The sequence below is a fragment of the Saccostrea cucullata genome, unplaced genomic scaffold (genome assembly GCF_032062105.1).
Source record: "Saccostrea cucullata isolate Sc308-1 unplaced genomic scaffold, CSIRO_AGI_Scuc_v1 ctg5609, whole genome shotgun sequence".
In the NCBI taxonomy this organism is placed as follows: Eukaryota; Metazoa; Mollusca; class Bivalvia; order Ostreida; family Ostreidae; genus Saccostrea; species Saccostrea cuccullata.
The window spans coordinates 48,804-71,393 of NW_026933990.1; the positions used below are offsets into that span (position 1 = coordinate 48,804).

Genomic DNA, 22,590 nt, shown 5'->3' on the forward strand with positions numbered 1-22,590 from the left:
ACGTAAATCTTCAAGTTGGAAATTCCATTGCAGAAGTTTATAATAATTTGTACACGGTTTATGAAGACAAAAACCTTGCCAGAAGTTTTGTCATTAATTGGATTGATTGTTAAGTGAAGAAAGGGAGATGGTTAAAAATTATGTTTGTTCTAGATCTGTTGCCCGTAATGAAAGCAAACTGGGAAAGAGACGTGTCCTTTGTTAAGCAATTTGATATAAAAGATCACCAACTTACAGGTAGAATAATAGATAAACATCTTAACAATAATACAATTATCAAATCCCTAAAATATCGTTTACTTTAGACTTTGAACATATAAAATATGATAAAGTGAAGGCACCCATACTTTGTCCACATGAAACAAACGACGCTCAAAAGACATAAGATTTTGGGTTTTGATGGTCATCATGCTCATTCTGCAAAAGGATATCATTATCTACCCATACTATTGCCGAGATTATGCCATTTCTGACAAATGGGCTGTTTTTTTGCAAAAAATACTTGCATGGTAAGAAATATGAGACAAAAAAATTTTAAGCCTCTGTGACAGAACACTAAGACGCACGTCTCGTGACCGCTTACATGTACACCACGTGATCCGCGCATGGGCAGAATAGTTGCAGATGCGCATTAAATTTGGAGAGGACTACTTTGAAAAATTTTCAACACTGAAACCCTATATCATTTGTTTTTTAGAAGTTATTTAATTAGTTCGCGAACTTTCTGATATTCCCTCATATATTTCGTAGGGTACGTTACTGTCTTGTATGTAGCTCAGTGTATCTGGGGAAAACAAGTTACTTTTAAATAGTAAATGAAGGACTGATTGCCATTTTCTTGACTTGTGTATCTCTTGATTTATTTAATTTCATTTAAATTCTTTACGCCCAGTCTTTTCAAAAACATTCATACTTTTATTAGAAATATCAAAATTACAAATTTAATGATTAACATATTATCAGTCATCAAAGTATTTATAAAAAAAGTATTCCTCTTTGAGAAGCGTTTCAAAAACAGCATTTACAAATAATTTAACAATAATTGGAGATTGTTAACAAAAATAATATATTAACAAACAGAGAAAAGAACAGAGTAAAGATAAGTGAAAGCTGGTCTTTACCAGGTAACAATTATAATGCAGAATGTCGATGATGTAGCAGCCCATTAATCGATATTTCTCTAGTATTTCTGTGTCGAATTTTCATTTTCGGTAGACTGTTCAGGTGGACTGTACTGAGGAGGTAAAGCACCAGAAATTGCTCCACTTTGCCCAGTTGCCTGCCCAGATGGCTGCATCTGCACAGGATAGGGTGAGTAAAACCCTTGCTGAGTGTAAGGTTGTATCGCTGAAACGTTAGAAAAATAGGACATAATTGATCTGTCCGTTTAAGCTTGGAAAGCTTAATATCTGTAAACCCAGTAATAAAATTGCCTTAAACTTTGAAAAACAAGTTTAAGATTTGGTTTTACGTCGACTAAATATTGGTGTTGCAAAAATTATCAATTTTTTTCAACGCACTTACATGTTTGGGTAGTTTGCAACACAGTTGCTCCTGCATTTGTGTTGGGATTGTAATAAAGAACTGTGCCTTGATTCGGTGAGGTTTTTCTGCATACGCATACACACAAGCAGACAATAAGTCCAATCAATGTGGCCAATCCAGCGAGGGAGCCAAATATGATACCAAGGATAGCACCGACACTTTGTAAAACATTGATATAAAACTTTTAAAACAAGATATTTACGATATGTACACTGTAATAAATGACCATGAATCCAGAATTTGAATTATACAATAGTTAACCGAGCACTCCTTTTATTCAAGGACCAGTGAGCATGAAACTAGTGCTTACTTCCTAACAAACTTTTCCATACTACTAGACAAACCATGAATTACATTAAGAATCTGTTGAAAGCCTAGGTAACTCATAAACGTTAGGAGAATTAATGACATTTTTGTTAACAGACCTGAAAGCAGGAGAAAATGTCTGAATTTGACAAAGAAGTTGAAAATTTCAGATATCAGGTGATAATTTGTTAAGGAAATGATTTGGGAATTCCAGTCGGACAAAATTTTTGATACTGTTTCAATTGATGAAAATATATTACATTATATATTGAACATATATTGAACTCGCAAAATAGAGAAAATTCAGGAAGAGCATTAAGATTTATTTATAAAGATTACAAAAGTTCTTATGAAAGTTTTTTACTCAAATCTAAACTACCATCTCTGAAAACCAGAAGAATGCGTGCCATTGCTCTAGAAACTTTTAAAATTATCCAAGGTTTAAGTCCGGTCTTCTTGCAAGATCTGGTTTTCAAAAATAATTCATACAATTTTAGATATACAAATACTGCAGAAGTCCCAAGACCAAGAACAACAATGTATGGGATGAACTCATTTAGGTATGAGGCAGAAAAGCTCTGGAACTCTCTGCCCAATGGAGCCAGGCAATTCTCTTCTTATAACCAATTTTCAAATTATATTTCAACTTGGTGTGGAGAACTAAATTGTAAATGTAGCTCTTGCAGACTTCAGACTTTTATGCCTCATGCCTAGTTTTTACATATGTAGATGATTGTCTTAAGTTATAGTTTTACTGTAGTGTGCTATCTTAACCTTTACTTCTTTTATGTGTGCATGGCATTGGTATTAAGCCTTTTGTTTCTCTTATGTTGATTCTTTTATTTTTTCGTGTGTTGCCTAAATGTTTGTCTTTATTTCTTTCTTTTAATTTTATGTGTGTTTATCAATGTCTTTGGTTACATTTGTGTGTTTTAATGTACTTCTGTCTTCGTGAAACTTCGTGATAACTCTGCTCTTATATGTTTTTATGTACATTTTATTAGTGCTATATTTTTCTATGTTCTAGTCGGTAAAAGAGCTTTACAGCTCATGTTTTTTTGTTATGTGTATATAGTCCGACTATAAATAAAATTTACAATACAATACAAAACGTAAAAGAACTCATAAGGCTAAAGTTAAAAAAAAAAACGCAGTCAAAATGTATATAAAAAGCAAAAAGTCACTTTACTCAACCACTCAACTGGTGTTCGCAATTGGATGAAAGGTTGAAAAGGTAAGGTAAAAGTGATGACCTTCAACTGATTTCTTTGAAATGGAAACCAGAGGAATAGAAAGTGAAGGGGATTAAGGTTTAAAGAAAAAATGAAACCCTCTTTTAAAAATTATGGATGATATTCAAAATCTCATTTAACATGCAGTAGTATTCCAATTCAAAACAGGAAACATTTTTCTTTTGAAATCTTATTGGATTTTTATATTACATATCCTGAGTGCATGCAATTACTTTTTTAAATGGATATTTTTACAAGCTTTCAATAGTGTGGCAAGCCCGAAGCAGATTTTTTTTCATGCGCTTTTTAAGAAGATTCTAAAAGTGTGAATGATTCGAAATTTATACTACTTTATTTTTCATGTACAATGCAAGTGTTTCTAAACGGGTCACATCTTTTATTCATGCCTTCCTAAATCATGTGTTGTATGCACTGATGGATATTTGAATTTTAAACCGATGAAAAGTTGCAAATTTAAATATCAAGCTGGTGGATACTTAAATATTTTTTTTATATCCAACTAATGCTGATTGAATAGTAAAAACAAACAAGCATATACATATAATAAGTTGTGTCCTTAAAATTTTTCAAAACCATTTTCACCACTAAATCTGTAAAAAAAAAAACAACGAGATTTATTTCTTACCCCAGTGTATAGGAGTAGTTACTGTAGTAGTATCTGTAGTAATAATCGTAGCTACTATAGTCATAGTAACAGTAGTACTTGGAAGTATACGAGTTATAGTAGCAGGAACCAGACACAGTGGACAAACCTAAACGAAAAATAAAATCATGCATTTTTAATGCATTGAATTTCTTTTCTTCAAACCATATTTTATATTATATTTTATATTGTATATTAACAAACCAGATAACGTAGACATATATTCATGAGAGTGATATTATTATATATTTAATATTTTCAATTGAAGTATACCATTTTAGTAAAAAGCAATTTCTGAATAATTTTAACAATTACTATGTTTATTATAATATTTCCACAACATTATAAAACTAAGAAACAGAAATAAAGGCTACATATGTACATGTACCCTCAGCTGAGATCTTGGTGAATAAAAAAGGTGGAGAAAACGAACTGAGATCGATATCAAAGAATCTCTTAACAACACAAATGAAGAGAGCATAAAACACACAGCACTGGAAGTTCCTGAGTTGGGGTCAGATCAATCGGAACTTCTCAGATGTTTCACTAACTCAACATCCGAGGAGTTCCGATTTGGGGTGGGATGCCTAGGATGAGTAAGCGCCCCTTTTCTCCAATCATAACATTTATAAGATGTGTAAAGTTAGCTACTTGTAACTGGCTACTAGTAGCTGGCTACGACAAGTGTTTAAGTTAGCTACTAGTAGCTGGCTACGAGAAGTAAGTAAATTTGGCTACTAGTAACTGGCTACTAGTAGCTGGCTACGAGAAGTATGTAAAGTTGGCTACTAGTAACTGGTTACTAGTAGCTGGTTACGACAAGCATGTAAAGTTGGCTACTAGTAAATGACTTGAACCTTATAAGAATAACCGTCTAGTATCTTTTGTGTAAAATTAATCAAACTTGGGATACAAATGTTGATATTCTTGAAGTACCTGGAATTTTACACCGCTGATATCGGGTGTTGCTAAAACGCGGAACGGAAAACGGAACGGAAAGCGGAACGGAATACGGAATATTTAATTTTATATTTAATCACTTAAAATGCAAAATTTTATTATAAACGATATATTTTATTCATATTAAATCTCCTATTATTAAAAACAGGTTGTTATGTCATGTTCAGTCTCTTATTCACGAAAATCGCTGACATAGCAGTGACGTAGAATCGAATTTGAAAGTGGGGGGGGGTAAACTTACTTGAAAAGAGTTTGACAAGCGGAAAAGACAATTTTTGTTCGAAGAAGGGGGGGATGTTCTAAGTCCAACATCTTTTAGTACTTTTTAAACACAATCTTACTACATTGCATTAACAAAAACTGTTGGGTTTCAATGAACATTTAAATTTCAAGTGAAAAAAGTTGTTTAGAGCTATAATATCAAAAGGGGAAGGGCAGACCTTTTGCAATTTTCCAGACCTTTCCAAAGAACGGAAAAATAAACACAAATGTTTCAACATTCAAATCCATCCTGCCCTCCCCCTTACACACGCACACATGCATGTACCACATACAAACTATAACTTCATGAAATGAAAAGATGCTACATTTTTAACACAGAAAACAACAAATGAACTTTACGTATTGGAGGTGCTAATCCGAGCTTGCCGGAAAGTTCTGCTCTAATCGTAGTCTTAGGAATTGTTTAAGTATTTTCTTTCTCTTTAAACGTGATTTGTCTATATGATATATAATATTATCAAATATCTCCCCCTTTCAAGGCATAACGTTTTTCTTACTATAGAAAGGTTTATTGCAACCTACACAATTTGTTAATTAAAGAAGTAATTAAGTGTACAAAAAGTATTGAATAACATTGGAGTGGGAACTGATTCCCCTTCCCGAATCATATATTTGTGTTTTTTTTTTTCGCTTGTCAAATTCTTTTCAGATAAGTTTATCGCCCCCCCCACACACACACACTGACAAATTCAATTCTATGTCACTGCTACGTCAGTATATTTCATGAATGAATGGTATGGAGATAAGAACAGTATTCAATATCAAAACTCCAACAATACAAACATAGGAGCAGAGCAAACACGGACCTCCAAAACATCAGAGGTGGGATCAGGTGCCATGGAGGAGTGAGCATCACCTGCCGACCGGTCAGACCCGCCGCATGCTCCTTGTCATAATCGGGAAAAAACGGGAAAATCCGTCGTCAATTCAGTGTATAAAAAATTAACTAACAATTAGTATGAAAAACGTCAGTCAGCATTTGACTCAATGATAAATTGTATTTGCTGACATGGTCATTGTATCTACCATAGAACTTACGAGATGTTGTCTTTAATTAAACGAGACGGCAGATATTCTTGTTTCATCAACTTGTTTGTCAATAAGAAAGGGTGAACATGAATAAATCAACTTATTTTTGATAATATGAGATTGAATGTGTTTAAAATATATTGTTTATGACAAAATTTGTGTACTGTAAGTGATTTAATCTATACTAATATATTCCGCTTTCCGTTCCGTTTTCCGTTCCGCGTTTTAGCAACACCCGCTGATATCCACTGATAGTGTTGAAAAAAACAATCTCTGAGCTTTTCAACATAATATGGCACTGAAGTTACCAAGATATCGGTAGTAATAAACTCAGCTACTAGTACCTTTTGTCTAGAATTATGCTATTTGGGAGACAAATGTTGATACTTTTAAAGCAGCTGGTTTGTTACCTTGCTGATATCAACTGATATTGCTGATAAAAATAATCTCTAAGATATTCCACATGATCATGCAGTAAAGTTACCAAGATATCGTTACTAATGAACTCAGCTACTGGTACCTTTTGTTTCAAATTATGCTATTTTTGGAGACAAATGTTGATATTTTTGGGGTAGCTGGTTTGTTACCTCGCTGATATCAACTGATATTGCCGATAAAAATAATCTCTAAGATATTCCACATGATCATGCAGTAAAGTTACCAAGATATCGTTACTAATGAACTCAGCTACTGGTACCTTTTGTTTCAAATTATGCTATTTTTGGAGACAAATGTTGATATTTTTAAAGTAGCTGGTTTGTTACCTCGCTGATATCAACTGATGTTGTTGATAAAATAATCTCTAAGATATTCCACATGATCTGGCAGTAAAGTTACCAAGATATCGTTACTAATGAACTCAGCTACTGGTACCTTTTGTTTAGAATTATGCCATTTTTTGAGACAAATGTTGATATTTTTAAAGTAGCTGGTTTGTTACCTCGCTGATATCAACTGATATTGCTGATAAAAATAATCTCTAAGATATTCCACATGATCTGGCAGTAAAGTTACCAAGATATCGGTAGTAATAAACTCAGCTACTGGTACCTTTTTTTCAAATTATGCTATTTTTGGAGACAAATGTTGATATTTTTGAAGTAGCTGGTTTTTTATGTCGCTGATATAAACTGATATTGCTGGTTAAAGTCAATCTCTATGATATTCCACATGATATCAGCGATGTAAAAATCCTGCCACTTCAAGAATATCAAAATTTATCTCCAAAAATAGCATAGTTGTAAACAAAAGGTACCAGTAGCTGAGTTTATTTTTAATGATTTCTTGGTAAATTTAGTGCCAGCTGATAAGGAAAATATTTGAGATTATTTTTATCAGCAATATCAGTTGATATCAGCGAGGTAAAAACCGACTTCTTAAAAAATATCAACATTTGTCTACAAAAATAGCATAATTCTAGACAAAAGGTACTAGTAGCTGAGTTTATTACTACCGATATCTTGGTAACTTTACTGCCAGATCATGTGGAATATCTTAGAGATTATTTTTATCAGCAATATCAGTTGATATCAGCGAGGTAACAAACCAGCTACTTCAAAAATATCAACATTTGTCTCCAAAAATAGCATAATTCTAAACAAAAGGTACTAGTAGCTGAGTTTATTACTACATGCTTGTCGTAGCCAGCTACTAGTAGCCAGTTATTGTAGCCAACTTTACATACTTCTCGTAGCCAGCTACTAGTAGCCAGTTACTAGTAGCCAAATTTACTTACTTCTCGTAGCCAGCTTCTAGTAGCTAACTTTACCACTTGTCGTAGCCAGCTACTAGTAGCCAGTTACTAGTAGCTAACTTTACATATCTACATTTATAAACCTTATTCATAGATGAGGTAGATGCACCATTCCATAGTCAAATACATTATCTAAGAGTAATTTTAGACGTTTTGTACATGTACTAGTTAAAGATAACAATGTTCATATGTCTAAATAATTTGAAGCTGTACCATTTAGTGTACCACGGCCAAATAGATAGGTACAGTTGATTTATAGATTTGCACTATCTAGAACTCAATTATTCCTATAACTTCAAATGAATTTAAGATGGGTACAATGGAATTAAGCCAATCTTTGATAATTATTCATTTAATGAAAGGTACATGTATAATTAATTTAAATTCTTTAAAAAAAACATTTTTCTCTCTTTTTATAATGTTTTGACTTCATGTAACATTACTTTATTTATGATAGATATCATTACATTTAAAGGTATATATGGGCCACAAATTCAGCATGTTTGAACTTTTATTATGGGATTTGAAGGACAATAAAATTTTATTTTACAAATTATACGACAACGAATAACAAATTATAATATGTATAATCTCTTTTCAAAAATTTTCATTTCTTTTAAAAATTTTACAACATCAATTCGATATTGATTTAGACTTTATAGGAATCTACCCATAACTTTACCGTATCATCCATCCGCAAATTCCTTTTCATGTTTAAGCGATTATGACATGTACGCAGACTTGTAGAAACTCGCATATGTTTACTGCTTATCTATCCAGCATAATAAAGTAAAAACTTTTGTATACAAATATCTTATGACTAATATGCACAGGCACCTGATGAATGGATTGTGTAACCCGCCCTTCCCCTTTCCAATTAGAAGTTTATAAAAATCGAAATTTTATAGCAGAATATAGGCTGGGAATCATTCTATTTTCATGTCTAATAGTTCTCAGAAACTAGAAAAGGGGGCATGGGTTGGCGGATACTAAAAGTACACCATCCACTCGGCAGGTACCTGTGTAATTAATGGGTCTTCGACTGTAAAGAAAACTCGGAAGACCCTCTGAATTTAGTTCTAACTGAAAAGAAAAATTCTTACCTAGAATATGAGCAAAGACAACAGTCAATAGTTTCCAGTCCATGGTTAGAATATAACGAGTTCTTGACTTGATGTTTGTTAAATTTCCTTGTCACATTTTAACTTCCTTGTTTTAGGTGTGATTTTAAATTTAGATTTCAGAGATAACTCAGGTGTGCATTGGGATTTATTATTGTTTTCCTAGGGTAAACATAGAGGACATTTAAAGCTCTTGTACAACATTCTCTTTTAAATAAAAAAAATGCACTTGGTACACGTATGCTTATAAAATATGTGAAAGTAGGGGAAAGAGAAATCGAATCAATGTATTTTTTTAACTAATAAAAATCCCGAACTCAATTGCTTGTTAATTGAGGATGTCCGTCAATCCTTCGGGAACAATAAGTGAATTGAGCTGAACATATTTTATTGAGTCAAAAGGATCGGACACAAGTTCAGTAACTTAGATAGACCTCTTTAAATATAACATTTTGTAAAATTGCCAAAATTAAAAAAAACATATGTACATGTGGTCTACTACATACATTGTATACATCGTAGCAATAGAAAGGAAAAAATAAATAAACTCTTTAAATATACAATAACTCTAAAATTATTCATTTAATTGATAATAATTCATCTTGTCTGAAATTGAAGAATGTTTGAATTCTACGCATCTTGACATGCTTCTAGGTAAATTATATTGGATTTTTTGTTGCTACATGTATTGTTGTTGTTGCTACATGTATTGTTGTTGTTGCTACATGTATTGTTGTATGCTACATGTATTGTTGTTGCTACATGTATTGTTGTTGTTGCTACATGTATTGTTGTTGCTACATGTATTGTTGTTATACATGTATTTATCAGTTGATGTGTATTAATTCTTTTTCAATTGTGTTGAAGCATGTGAAGAGCATCACTAATTACTTGTTTACTTGTACTTAGTAGATTATCTACTTGTGTCCCAGTCTATCTGAAAAAAAAATTAAATTACCTTTGAAAAGACAAAAAGGAGTTTTTAAAAAACAATGTTAAGGAACCATTCATGTTAGTTTTGCTTGTTTTTCAATTTGAATTTATTTACATGTATGATCAATGTTCCACCGCAACTCAAAACAAAAACATACTATTAATTAGAAATTACAAAATATTAATTCCACATAAATAATAAAAGTATTGGTAAAAAGAATGTACATAAATGGTTTATAACGGTTTGTACAAAAAATGTGTTTAAAAATTAATGAAAAATTGATAACATAAACATGATAAATGACAAGATACAAAGAACGGAGATATATGTAATCAGGAGAATAACAAGATGTGTTTGTGAAACAATTATGTCCCCGTATGGCAACATAGCAAAGATTAAACTTTTCTTAAATACAAATTAAATATTTTGTTACCCAAAGTAGGGTTTATTCATAAGAAATACAGTTGTGATGTATGAAAGCCCTAGCACCACCTTTTCAAAAGTTATGCCCAAGGATAATTTTTTGAAAAATAAGTTAAACTCCAAGATCTAAGGTTCAAAGTTGTTGATTTCTTAAGGAAGATCTAATGTTACAAGGTTTACATATGTGAAGTATGGAAGCCTTAGCTCTAACCGTTCAAAAAATATTATGGCCAAGGTTAAAGATTTAAAAAGTAGTTCAAACTACAAGGTCATGGTCAAAAGGTCAAATCTGGTGGTAAAGAATGGTCTTGCAACAAGGAATACGCATGTGAAATATGAAAGCCATAGCTCCACTAAGTCAAAAGTAATGGGAAAATGCTACAATGTTTGTCTGCGGACAAAACAAACAGACAGACAGACAGAGAGACAGAGAGACGGACGGAAACGACAAAAACTATATAGCCCCGAATCTTCGATTACAGGGACATAAAAATGAGTGAAGGCTGTTTTAGCTGAATGGTGATGCAGCAGCACTATAAGGAAAATGCTAGTTCCGTTGCGGATCTTGATTTACGGTAGGTGGCGCACTGTGTTGGGGAGGCAGAGCAATAGAAACCATTTCGAATTCACCAGGTGTCTGCTGCTGAACAGGAAGAGGTGTGTACACTCCTTCCTGATTGTAAGATTGTATCGCTGTACAATATAGAGAAAAGAAATGCTAAAGGACTCATTTACCATTTCATTGCCTTGTACAAATCAGACTTTTTAAAAGTTTTTTTGCATAAATCAAAAAGGATTTGCTGCAGTTCCTTTCTTATTTGCCTTTAAAGGGACATAGACACAGTTTCATCTGATTTAAATTTTTTGAATCCAATTTTAATGTTTACAATTCCTTATTTACGCAATTTAAATGATCATCAAAAATTTGAACGTGATTTGCTTTACAAAGGAGAAATTAATGAAACTGAAAATTCTTCATAATATAAACAAGGCCCATTCCCTGTTTTTGTTTACATATAGAAATTTGCATATTTATAACAAAACGAGAGTCAGCAAACCCCTAGAAAATGTTTAATCGTACTTAGAATTAACGTCTTTATTAAAAACAAATAATTGCTTTGAACTAACATATATTGATATATTTAACTTATGTAAAAAAAACATGGTATGCGCTTTATTTACATAACAAAGGTTTTGAACCATAAATCTGTATTGTATTTCGACAACTGAAATTCAAAATTTGATAATCAATAAAACACCTTAATAAAGTATTTGCATATACACAAAAAATAGAAAAATAAATTTGAATTTTCTTTTTAGCTGAAACTGTGTCCATATCCCTTTCAAGTGTAACAAATAGTTAGAGCAATTTATATATAAAGTAAATCTTGCCTATATAGGAAGATAGGGAGGTCTTTCTCTATATATTTCTTTTCTATTTTTAGCCTTATTGCTAGCGACAATACCGTGTTTTAAATATGTTAATGACCATAAATAAACTGATTGAAAAATTGGTGCTGACTACGCTGAAGTGCCTTTATAGGTAGTGGATAAATAAGGAAAACAATGATTATTTGTTTTTAAAGATAAATCACACTCACGTCTTTGAACACCTGTTCCAACATTTGCAACGGTTTCATAGAGAACTGCACCCTGATTGGATGTTGTTTTTCTGCATTTCATACACAGACAGACGGTAAGTCCAACCAACGTGGCAAATCCAGCTAGGGAGCCATATATGACCCCAAGGATTTCTACATTCACAAGTCTGTGTTAAACAGTATTATTTCATTACTGATGATATAATGTATGTAATGGATAGTGTCCTTTCTGACATTTTTTTTGTCAAATAAAATCTGCAACACGAAAATAGTCACGTTGCAGATTTCATTTGATAAAATAAAATATGTCAGAAAGGACAGTTATAATTAAAGGTGAAATCCCACCTTTAATTTTAGTCAATCGATATATTTTAATTTTGTTAAACATGTATGTGGATAATGGACATGTACTATTATATTGTAGTTTTATCATTTTATTGGTTCGTAGGAATTATACGAGAGTTGATCCAAAAGTTCGTAGAATTTCTTTTAAAAAATTTATCGTGATTAGATGAAACCAAACAACAGGCATATTCAAAATATAGAGTCATAATGCAACAATATTGGAAAATTTCACCACTTTCCAATTACCAATAAGGTCACACGAGCTTTCTGAAAATGGATAGTTGTGAAACCCGGGGGAGACTTTGACGTTACGTGAAGTTAGGTATGTCACGTCAGGTTATAGAGGCATCTCACCCTAATGTCCAATTCGACTATTAAGTAATTCTACAGAATGCTGCTTTTTTCTTCATCTTTTTTCTCTCAAGAAAAGCCTTGGTATCGGTTCGTACCAACTTATTTTCATTTTTCACTCATATTTCAAGATACTCCCTATCTTTCCATATGATGTTCCAATTTCAGTAACAATGTCAAGAGCAGTACGTCAGCCGACAAAGTCCATTAATACTTTTAATTTGTCTAGGGGGTTAACATTTAAAACAGAGCCTCCAAAAGGCGGTCACACCTTTAGTTAATGTCCATGGAAGTTCTATATTTATGCCACTGGAAAACCAGAAACTAAATGCATTTCCCCCCAGCCTATGTCAATAATATACGCGTTTAAGTCAGAGTAATCTCTGGATTTTCACAAAACTGATGACTTGACCAAATTTGACGTTGTCTAACAACTGAAAGATGAACAATACATCATCAACCAATAAACTAAAATATCCAGTAAAATCAATAAAACTCTCACACAAAGGTTTATAAAAGATCAAGCAATCGAAATAATGACATAATTTTCGTTCTAATTTTCGTTACCACATAGGACTGTTTTATTCAAATTTCACGTATTAAGATTTAAAATGATAATACACACGTTAATGTCTCCCCCGCATTTCCAAACAACCGTTTCTATGGCAACTACCATAGAGTTACTATCATAAATATTTAAAATGTTTTATTTTATTTAAAGTATTTAACAAGTGTCTATATTCTCATGTGTAATTTTCAAACAATTTCACTTAAAAATAAATAGAATATGAAGAAATTCCCTGAACTTTTGGATCAACCCTCCAACAGTCAAGATTTCATTTTTTAAATAAATTTCCTGATACAATTTGAAATACGAGGGGTGATCAAAATGTCCGGGAACAACATAAAACAAGTTTTTTTTCTGTGTTCATTATTTTTTAAATTTAACTTCTCTGATTTTAATGCATACAGTGTATCTGCCATTTTTCTGCCCATGCACGAATCACGTGATACTGGTGGTCACGTGACATTTTCTGAAGCATTCTGTTGAGTTCATAGACACTAAAATATTTTTCCGAATCTTATATTTCTTACCATGCAAGTTTAACAGTCCATTCGTCAGAAATGACTAAATCTCGAAAATAGGAATGTTGGATAAGGATATCTTTTTCTAGAAAGACCATGGTGACCATCATAATCCGATTCTTTTGTCTTAAGATCGTCTTTTATTCAGTATGGATAAAGTTGTGGGAGCCTTGCTTTTATCATATTTAATATTTTAACAATTTAAATTACACGATATTTTCGGGATTTAATAATATTAATGTTGTTCAGATATTCAACTACTTTTCTAACTTTAACTTTGCAATCTTTCATTATCCAAACAAAGGACACACCTCTTCTTCAACTAGCTTTCGCTGGGCTACAAAACAAACGTCATTGTTAACCATCTCCCTCCCTTTACCAAAACAATCAATCCAATTTATGATTAAATGTCTGGAAAGTCTATTGTCTTCATAAAACTTGTACAAATTATTATAAGATACTTTAAAGGAAATTCCAGTATACGTGTATACGTTAAACTTTACAGTCGTTTGTTCTCGAGTAAAACTGTGACAACCATTTTTCGTCACGAGTCACCTACATATTGACGTTATTTGCACATTGTGACGTCATAATGATGGAGAAAATGATTTCTTTTCATAGTCTATTTATGGTACATGTGCATGACTATAGGTGAGCCTAATTTCATTCTGATCTGAATTGCGTTTTTTTTTTTTTAAATAAAGAGATAGTTCGCGAACGTTTTGATCACCCCTCGTATAAGTAAAAAATTGCTAATTTTATTTGATAAAAACAAGGAATGACTTTGAAGAAAAAATAGATAATTTGTATAATAGGAAATTGTCTAAAATAAGTAATTTATGTTTCTCAGAATTTTCGGCATGCGTGATTAGTAAATTGTTTAACAATTATGTAATTTTGTTGGAAATAAGAGTACAGCTGCAGTAATTTGTAGATAGGTGAGGTGTTAGTTTTTACATTTCTTAAATATGGTCTCTTTCATCCTTTTTACCTAATGTCAAAAATTCTATAACATATAGTAAAATCCATTAATCTACTGTTAGGGGTTTAACTTGTTAAGTACCATGTCAAATGCTAAGGTGCACTGTAATGGTCAGATCAGGTCACATGATTTTTCAAACTAAGAGTTTCCGGTCACTATTTATGCAAATTAACAACGAAAAACTAATTTGATTGGAAAAAATGATTTACGGAATGCGTGGATCTTCGAATGGAATTGCGCCCGCTACTTGGTCGTTTTATTCGGAGACGTGAATAATGATGCATCTTTGTAATTTCATCCACTTTTTCTTTATTACAGTGCACCCAGACCTTAACTGGACCTGGTGACGGGAAGCAAAGTCATTAAGTTTCTCTCATTAGCGAGCAAGTAATACTAATATCCCAATAAAAGTGCGGTCATCTTAAAAGGCGATACGACAACAGTAACACATTATAAGATATGACATGGATAAGTGAAATATGGAATGGATAAGTAAGGTATGTAATGAATAGACAAGATATTTTAACGATAGATAAGATATGTAAGGTCCGTGTTTGCTTTGCTCCCATTTCGTATTGTTTTATGGACTTTGATATTGAATACTGTTCTTTATCTCCATATCCTTTATGGATAGGTATAGTATGTAATGGATAGGTAAGAAATATAATGGATAGGTAAGAAATATATAATGGATAGGTAAGATATGTAATGGATACGCAGGATATGTAATGGATACGTAGGATATGTAATGGATAGGTAGGATATGTGATGGAAAGGTATAGTATGTAATGGATAGGTATAGTATGTATTGAAAAGGTAAGCTATACAATGGTTAGGTAAAATATTTAATTTATAGGTACATGTAAGATACAGATTTAGTCACCTTCGAAGTATCATATTAACTTTTCCCTTCGGACTATGTGAATATGGTACTCCTTAAGTGGCTAATTCGTATTTTTTTTGTAAAGGTAAGATATGAAATAGATAGGTAAGATGTAATGACTGGGTAATATACGTAATGATTAAGGGAAAAGATGGAATAGTTTTAGAAAGAAAAGGTCCAAGGAGAAATGTTTTACAGCACTAGATGTCGAGATATTTTCTTTAAGGTAGATGACATGTTCTTAAAGTCGCTAAGTCCGATTCTAATCGCGAAAAGACATATTCGTTTTTCTTCTTAAAAAATAATTGTCCATAAATTGTTTCAACTTATGTCAAATTATATCCCAAAAGTCTTATTCTTTTAAAAGATACCAAAATTCAAAAGTTAAAAAAAATAATTTTTGTTGGGTCACACAAAAAATAATCCTATGACGATATCTATTTGCAATGGCGTGAAAATTAAATTTAACCATATATCTCATTATGAAGAACAAACCAGAACTTTTTTTCACAAAAGTAAGTCTCATACCTGTACTTGGACAATTTTTTTTTACTTTTTAGCTTCGTTACAAAACTTTCTTTAAAAAAATCTTTAAAAATATCTGATTTTCTTTTATTCTTTTAAGTGTGCATATTAATATTCAATTACTGTGGATTATATTCAATTACTTTCTTAATTTTTATAAGATATATTATGACTAAGGCTTCTACTAATGAAAAAAAATACTCGGGTTTGTTCTTCATAATTTAGATATAACCAATACAATTATTTTTTTCAAAGGTGACTTCACGACAGATCTTAACTTCCCGTCAGGAACTTCTGTTTGTCAGTAAGGTTTTTTATCTATGTTTTCCTTTTAAGGATTGTTGTAATAAAATATTAAATCAGTTTCATTATCTATTTTTATCTACTTTCTATGTAATGACGTACTTTTATTGTGTAAGACAATATGTGCCTGTTTCGGATTAAGTGGCTTTAAATAATATAATTTTTTTCGCGAGTCTTTTTTTTAGGTATTGCTAAAGTAACCAGTCTTTTACGTATTTTATGCAGTTGCGCAAGATACGAGTATCAGAACATGGTGTACGATATAGAATCCTAATAGAATTTGATTGAATTGCCAATATTACAATTTTTTATTTACTTATTTTTCAACTCATTTTGAAAAAGTTTACAGTTTACAAGAACAGTTAATTATGGATATTTTTTGCTATTTTACGAAAATATGCGAAGATAAGACTTGTCTAAGGTTTCGTCAGACTTAAAGTTACTTTTTAAAAATTTCCCACATTAGACTCGAAAGAAATACTGACCCATTCATATCTTTAACTTTGTAGTATAAGAATCATAGTACATAGTCCAATCAGCAGTGACGATATACAAACACAGTATGACCACGTTGTGTAATGTTTGTGGCAATTAACGTTACGCTCTCATAGCACTGTGGATAAACTGACGTAATGCTCCTAAATAGTTATAATGTGGCCGTGAAAATGAACATATGACGGTTGTCATAGTACTAGCTAGAACAGTTAGTGGACATTGGTGCTTTGTCAAAAAAAATAGTTCAAGATATATTTATTGTATACGAAATTTTAGTCATGGCATTAGAGATTGGAATCTAGAGTTATCATGCGCAGTTCTTTAGAAAGGAAAGTATAAAGTTTTTTCATGAAGAAGTAAGTACATGTACGAGGTTTGTCCCAAAATTCCGTAGACAAGCGTTTTTTTTTTTTTTTTTTTTTTTTTTTTTTTTTTTTATATGAACCCAATGTCATACATTAATGAAACTTCGTATATAGATCAAACCAACACTATCTAATAAATTTATGGACAAATATAGAGTAACTACACAAATTATTCCAATTTAAAAGACACATTTCATTGTCTGGTGTAGGATGGCGGCGCAATACCCAAAAGCTGCAATTAAAATTTGGTATATTATATTTAAAATCTTACGGAAAAGTAATTACTACCCTGTATTTTTTGTAAATAGAAATGCAAATTCTAAATTATACTGTTTTATTATATGTAACTATATTTCCTCAAATTTTGGTATTCATGCTTTGATAAATATGAACTTTATAACTTTTTTACATACATGGGGTTGAAATCTGACTTTTTGAAAAAATTGCGGCTGCGTTGGCACGGGCGGCGCACTGGACCATGAATTCACTCTCACAGAAATGTACCAGTCACAAATGTTTAGTAGAGTAGGAAACTTTTTCTCGTCCTTAATATTTAAAATGATTTAAACGGTTTCTCTATGTATATGCGAATAATAGTAACTAATATAAAAGACAGGGCTAAGAAATGGGCAAGGGTTCCATTGTGCAACTCCATTAGAGAAAACAGACGAAAAGTCCAAAGAAATTTAGCGTTTTCAAATTATTATCATTTCACAATTGTACATGCATATACTTTGTTTACATATTTTAATGTTTGATCATATCATACATGTAGTAATTAAGATATTTCATATTCATAACTATAACCGTTTCGTTTATTTTAAGAATTTGATTTTGGTAATTGAAATATTTTCTCCAAAAATTTGAACCGTTGACATTTGTATTTTTTTGACGTTGCAGATTGCTCCGGGTGTTAGAGAACGATATCAATTTAAATGTTATTACTCAAAATGTTTTCAAGTAAACATGATAAAACTTCGAAATTTATCTGCCAAGAACACGCTCTATCCACCCTGAAAATTTTACAAAGAGACATTAATTTCTTCAAAAGATATGAGCTCAGTCTACGAAATTTTGGGACAACCCTCGTATGTCAGATTATGTCAAGTTTAGAAATCTGATCGGATCTTTTTCGAAATCTAGTCGAACAATACATGTATTTCTTAAATACTTTAAAAATAAGACTGCGTTTAGAGAAACCGTCATCAAATACTGAATATGAAAGACATTAGTGAGTATTTAAGTCGAGATTTACAAGTAGATCGAGGGCCTTCTTGTTGCTTAAATTACTTTATTTTATTCAATTGGTTTAGAAAGAAGGTGGGATAAAAATGAAGGGTACCAGGAATGACATTCGAATATTTTGAAGGGGATTTCTTACAAGGTATGGAAACTGAAATACAGGGGCAGAGAGTAATATGGATTAAGGTTCAAATATGATTTTTTTTTTTACATGTTCACGTAATTTATGAGAAGTAATGTATAAGATTCCAGATCTTTATGTTCAAAAAATCAAAACGTGATCAGAAGCAATTCTGTTGAATTACAAGCAGATGTATTTTTTGATGACGAGATTCTAATAGCATACACAATCCAGAGTAATATTTATTTTTCGATTGCATTTGGAAAATATTTTTAAATGCTTTCAAAAGTGTGGGTTTTTTTTTCAACTAAATAAAGTCAAGGAAATAAATTTGTTGTTTAAAAAATTTCTAAAACTGGGAACGAGTTTTCCTAAATAAATAAGAAATAAATAAGAATACATTTAATCAATTTATTTCCTTCATTCATAGGTGGCCAAATTCTGTGTATTTGATTTTTTAGTATCAGATCGCTGGACTTATCCAACATGTGGGCACTTGAATCCTTATATATATCCAATCAGTGCTGATTAAATTATTGTAAAAGATAAATTGATAAATTTACTCTAAGAAACCTTTCACTAGAAACAAAAGTTATATATTTTTTACCTCACTCTACGTGAGATCCGCATTACTCTGGACTCCACCGATGGGTAGCTGTAATTGTACTCGTAAGTGTAGTGGTAATCGTAGTAGTAGTAGTAGTAACAGTAGTAGGAAGAAGTGTACGAGTTATAGTAACAGGAACGGTTACCAAACACTGTGGACCAGCCTAGAAAGGAAATCAAAATAAATGTTTGCTATTTTAGTGCACTAATTTTCGATTAGCAATTCCTGTTGAAAGACATATTTAAAATATCTGTAAGGTTTACCATCTTTTAGTAATAAATACCAGGCACAGTGAACGAGCTTTGAGCTTTGGGGATTATTTCTATTGATATTCCCTCGGATTGATAAATGGCACATTCAGTGGTTTAACGTGATTGTCGTCTATATCTTTACGTCTAACAGGTCAATAGCTGGTAATTACCATATTTATGGTTGACGCGCAACGTTAACGTTTCGATGTTTCTAATATTTTACATTGAAACTACCCATAAAATTTATTTTCTGTAATAAGAGTAACGACCCTTTTAAATATATTCATGGGTTTTCCGTATAGTTCGAGGTGCTAATTTTACGAATAAATAAATCCATTTTTAATTGGAAATTCAAGACAATAAATATTATTAAACACCATTAAAATCATTCTACACAACGCGTTATCTGATTGGTTAGAGATAAATTTTCACGTGATCGGGCAATTAAACTTCATATTTCCCTGTCCTCGGCATGCTTTTCGTTATATTCATCATGCTCCACGTGCACGTCTTCGGATACTTATTTCATTTTCCTGCAATAGTTATCGTTCTTTGAATGAGACTTTTTAAAAGAATATCTAAGACGTCAAATGTAATAGCCTCATGGTCCATCTTACAAAATTACTGATTATATCGTTTGAGTGTGATGTGTGAAAGCTAATTTTTTTTTCAGTAACTTTACCTTAAATATCAAAATTAATTTAAATGCGATGCCGAATTTGAAAGTTTATGATTCTCTAGAAATTTTTGCTTGTGTCGTGTTAATAAGCAATAATTATTCATTGCATGAATGTTCGAGAAACATGAAGCTTTATCCAGCCAAGAAATATCAAAATTATATTTCCCCTTACATGGGCTAAGCCCTCGGAGAATATGATTTTTCTTGGCTGAATAAATCTTCATATATCCCTCACGACGATGCAATGAATGTGTAATATTTAATGTTTTGTTACAGATGTACCTTTACCCGAAGAAGTAGAAAACGGTCCAACATTTAATTTCAAATTTTAAAGTCATTTCATTAATTTGTTTTGCACAAGAAATCACGCTAAAATTCACAAAAACTGGGTATGGTTAAGAGTAATCTTAAGCCAGCCTTATAGATATTGGGTTTTTTGTTCAAATATGCCTCTAAAAATTCATTTAAGAATCCATAGAAATGGTGTGTGAATTGATTGAAAGTGTTCATTATTTCAAACGCTCAGAGCATCCTTGCGCTACAGTATTTTGTGAGAACACTTTAAAAAAACACCAAACACTTATATTTATTCTAGAGGATTCAATCAAAAACTATTTCCAGAGTCAGCTACTCAGTGGTGTTCAAATTGCACAGCTTATTTTTAAATAAATGTTTTGAGTTTGGAAGGCGGTTTGAGGAAAAAGCAATTAAGTCGTTAGTATGTTCACGATTAAGTGCATCCTAATTGCTGACAGATATCTGCAACGATTCCTTAAACTTGGGGATATTTGGACGATTTTCTTCTTACGTTGGACTTTCAGTAGGGCGTGGCATTCTCGGCGCTACGTAATGGCGAATACTGGTAGATTATCATTGGTTAAGAAATTAATAACACCAGGAACTAAAAAAATTGTTGTTGACAACGATGAGATGACTTATGCCCCGCCTCTGTGCCATGACAGAACTTTTAATTGGCTATTTACTACACCAGCTGACATTCGGCAGCATTTCTATCATATGTATATTTCAACCGTGAAGGGAAGCTGTATAAATTTCAGAAGCCAATTAGGTAAAGCCGAGAATGCCACGCCTTACTGTAAGTCCAAACTAAGCGTGTAATGGTCCTAAAGGCAAAATACATGATGTAAATTGTTTACATTTATACCGTCATTTTAATAAATGACATTATTCATCTCCATGAAAGTGTTTTATTTGACTTATACAAAATTAGCAAAAACAAGCTGCGGTGAGCTTGCCTATAAGCATAAGAATACATAAAGTATTTTTTTTTTTTTTTTGTAAAATAAAAATCGAACAATTTGAAGACATCTTTCATGAATAAGTAAAACGACACAATAGATGAAAAAAAAATATATAACGATTTTACAAAAACGCTAGCGTGCACTTACGAAATTCGGTACCTAGGTTTTGCAGAAACATCGTCAACTTCGCTTATACATTTAGTTATATCCAGTATATCTTGCATATGATGTTCATGCACCCTGAATTTCCAATTCCAAATACCAGTCTGAGATTACGTAATACGTTGATGTTACAGAGATTTTAACAATCTTATTTGCAGTATTCTATGTCGGCATAGTGACCTTGTACAATCTACCAACAGTTCGTATTTTTTGTCTACTGATACCCAAACCAATGGGCAGGTCTTTGTTTTTTATACTAATTTAAAATTTAATGCTCATCTATCACACAGAATATATACATTTCAGTAACCCGATACAACAAATACGAGAAATAAACAAGATGTGTTTGTGAAACACTATGCGCCCTCTGTATTTCATATATTTATATGTTATAAAGGAAAATTTTTAGACAGGTTTATTTTCGTAGCTTGAAAACTAGAAAAATAGAGAGGGCGGACCTTAAAACGCAGTTATCAGAAAGGGTCCGCTTTCTGTATTTCAGATATATTCATGTCATAAAGGGAAATTTTTGGACAGGGTTTATTTTCGTAACTTGAAAACTAGAGATTAGAACTTTTTTTTATTGTGCAGAGTTTAGAACTTCCTTAATTAATATTTTAAGTACCAGCCTAATCGTGTGCAAATTTCCTTCTTTCACAGAAGTTTTATAAATGTATTATACGTGTTTTGCCATTCACACAAGTTTGTACAAAGTTAGGCTCATAGTAAACAAAAACTTTGAAATGAATGACCGTTCTCGATTTACTATTAATAGGAAATCACAAAAGTCGGCTGACCCCTACCACATTGTATAATTTTGGTCTTTATATCTCGATTTGTAACAAACTTCTCAATTGTGGTCAAAATGTTCAGATGACGCTAAATAATTAAATTTCGACTGCAGACTTATTTGTGTGTGATTTATGAAAAAAATTGATTTTAATAATGAAAAAAACCATCCTGCTCAAAGTCCTACTTTCACTTTCCGTGGTGAGCAGGGGAAACGGGTCTTATGCATTTATAGGTTGTACTGTACACGCATATGTGGCTGGCTAACGAAAGAGGCAATGTATACTTTTTA

The 22,590-nt window shown here is 31.9% G+C and overlaps 2 protein-coding genes across 2 annotated transcripts; both read right to left on the minus strand.

Moving 5' to 3' along the window:
- Positions 1-959: 959 nt before the first annotated feature.
- On the minus strand, positions 960-9,128 carry LOC134239759 (uncharacterized). The gene is made up of 4 exons (XM_062721912.1): positions 8,875-9,128; positions 3,730-3,856; positions 1,525-1,703; positions 960-1,347 (listed from the first exon to the last, which is right to left on the minus strand). Exons 1-4 carry the CDS (start codon positions 8,915-8,917, stop codon positions 1,181-1,183), a joined length of 516 nt encoding a protein of 171 aa, XP_062577896.1. The 5' UTR covers positions 8,918-9,128; the 3' UTR covers positions 960-1,180.
- A 219-nt stretch (positions 9,129-9,347) lies between these two features.
- LOC134239760 (uncharacterized) lies at positions 9,348-19,334 on the minus strand. The gene is made up of 3 exons (XM_062721913.1): positions 19,156-19,334; positions 11,851-12,017; positions 9,348-10,942 (listed from the first exon to the last, which is right to left on the minus strand). Exons 1-3 carry the CDS (start codon positions 19,176-19,178, stop codon positions 10,797-10,799), a joined length of 336 nt encoding a protein of 111 aa, XP_062577897.1. The 5' UTR covers positions 19,179-19,334; the 3' UTR covers positions 9,348-10,796.
- Positions 19,335-22,590: the final 3,256 nt, after the last annotated feature.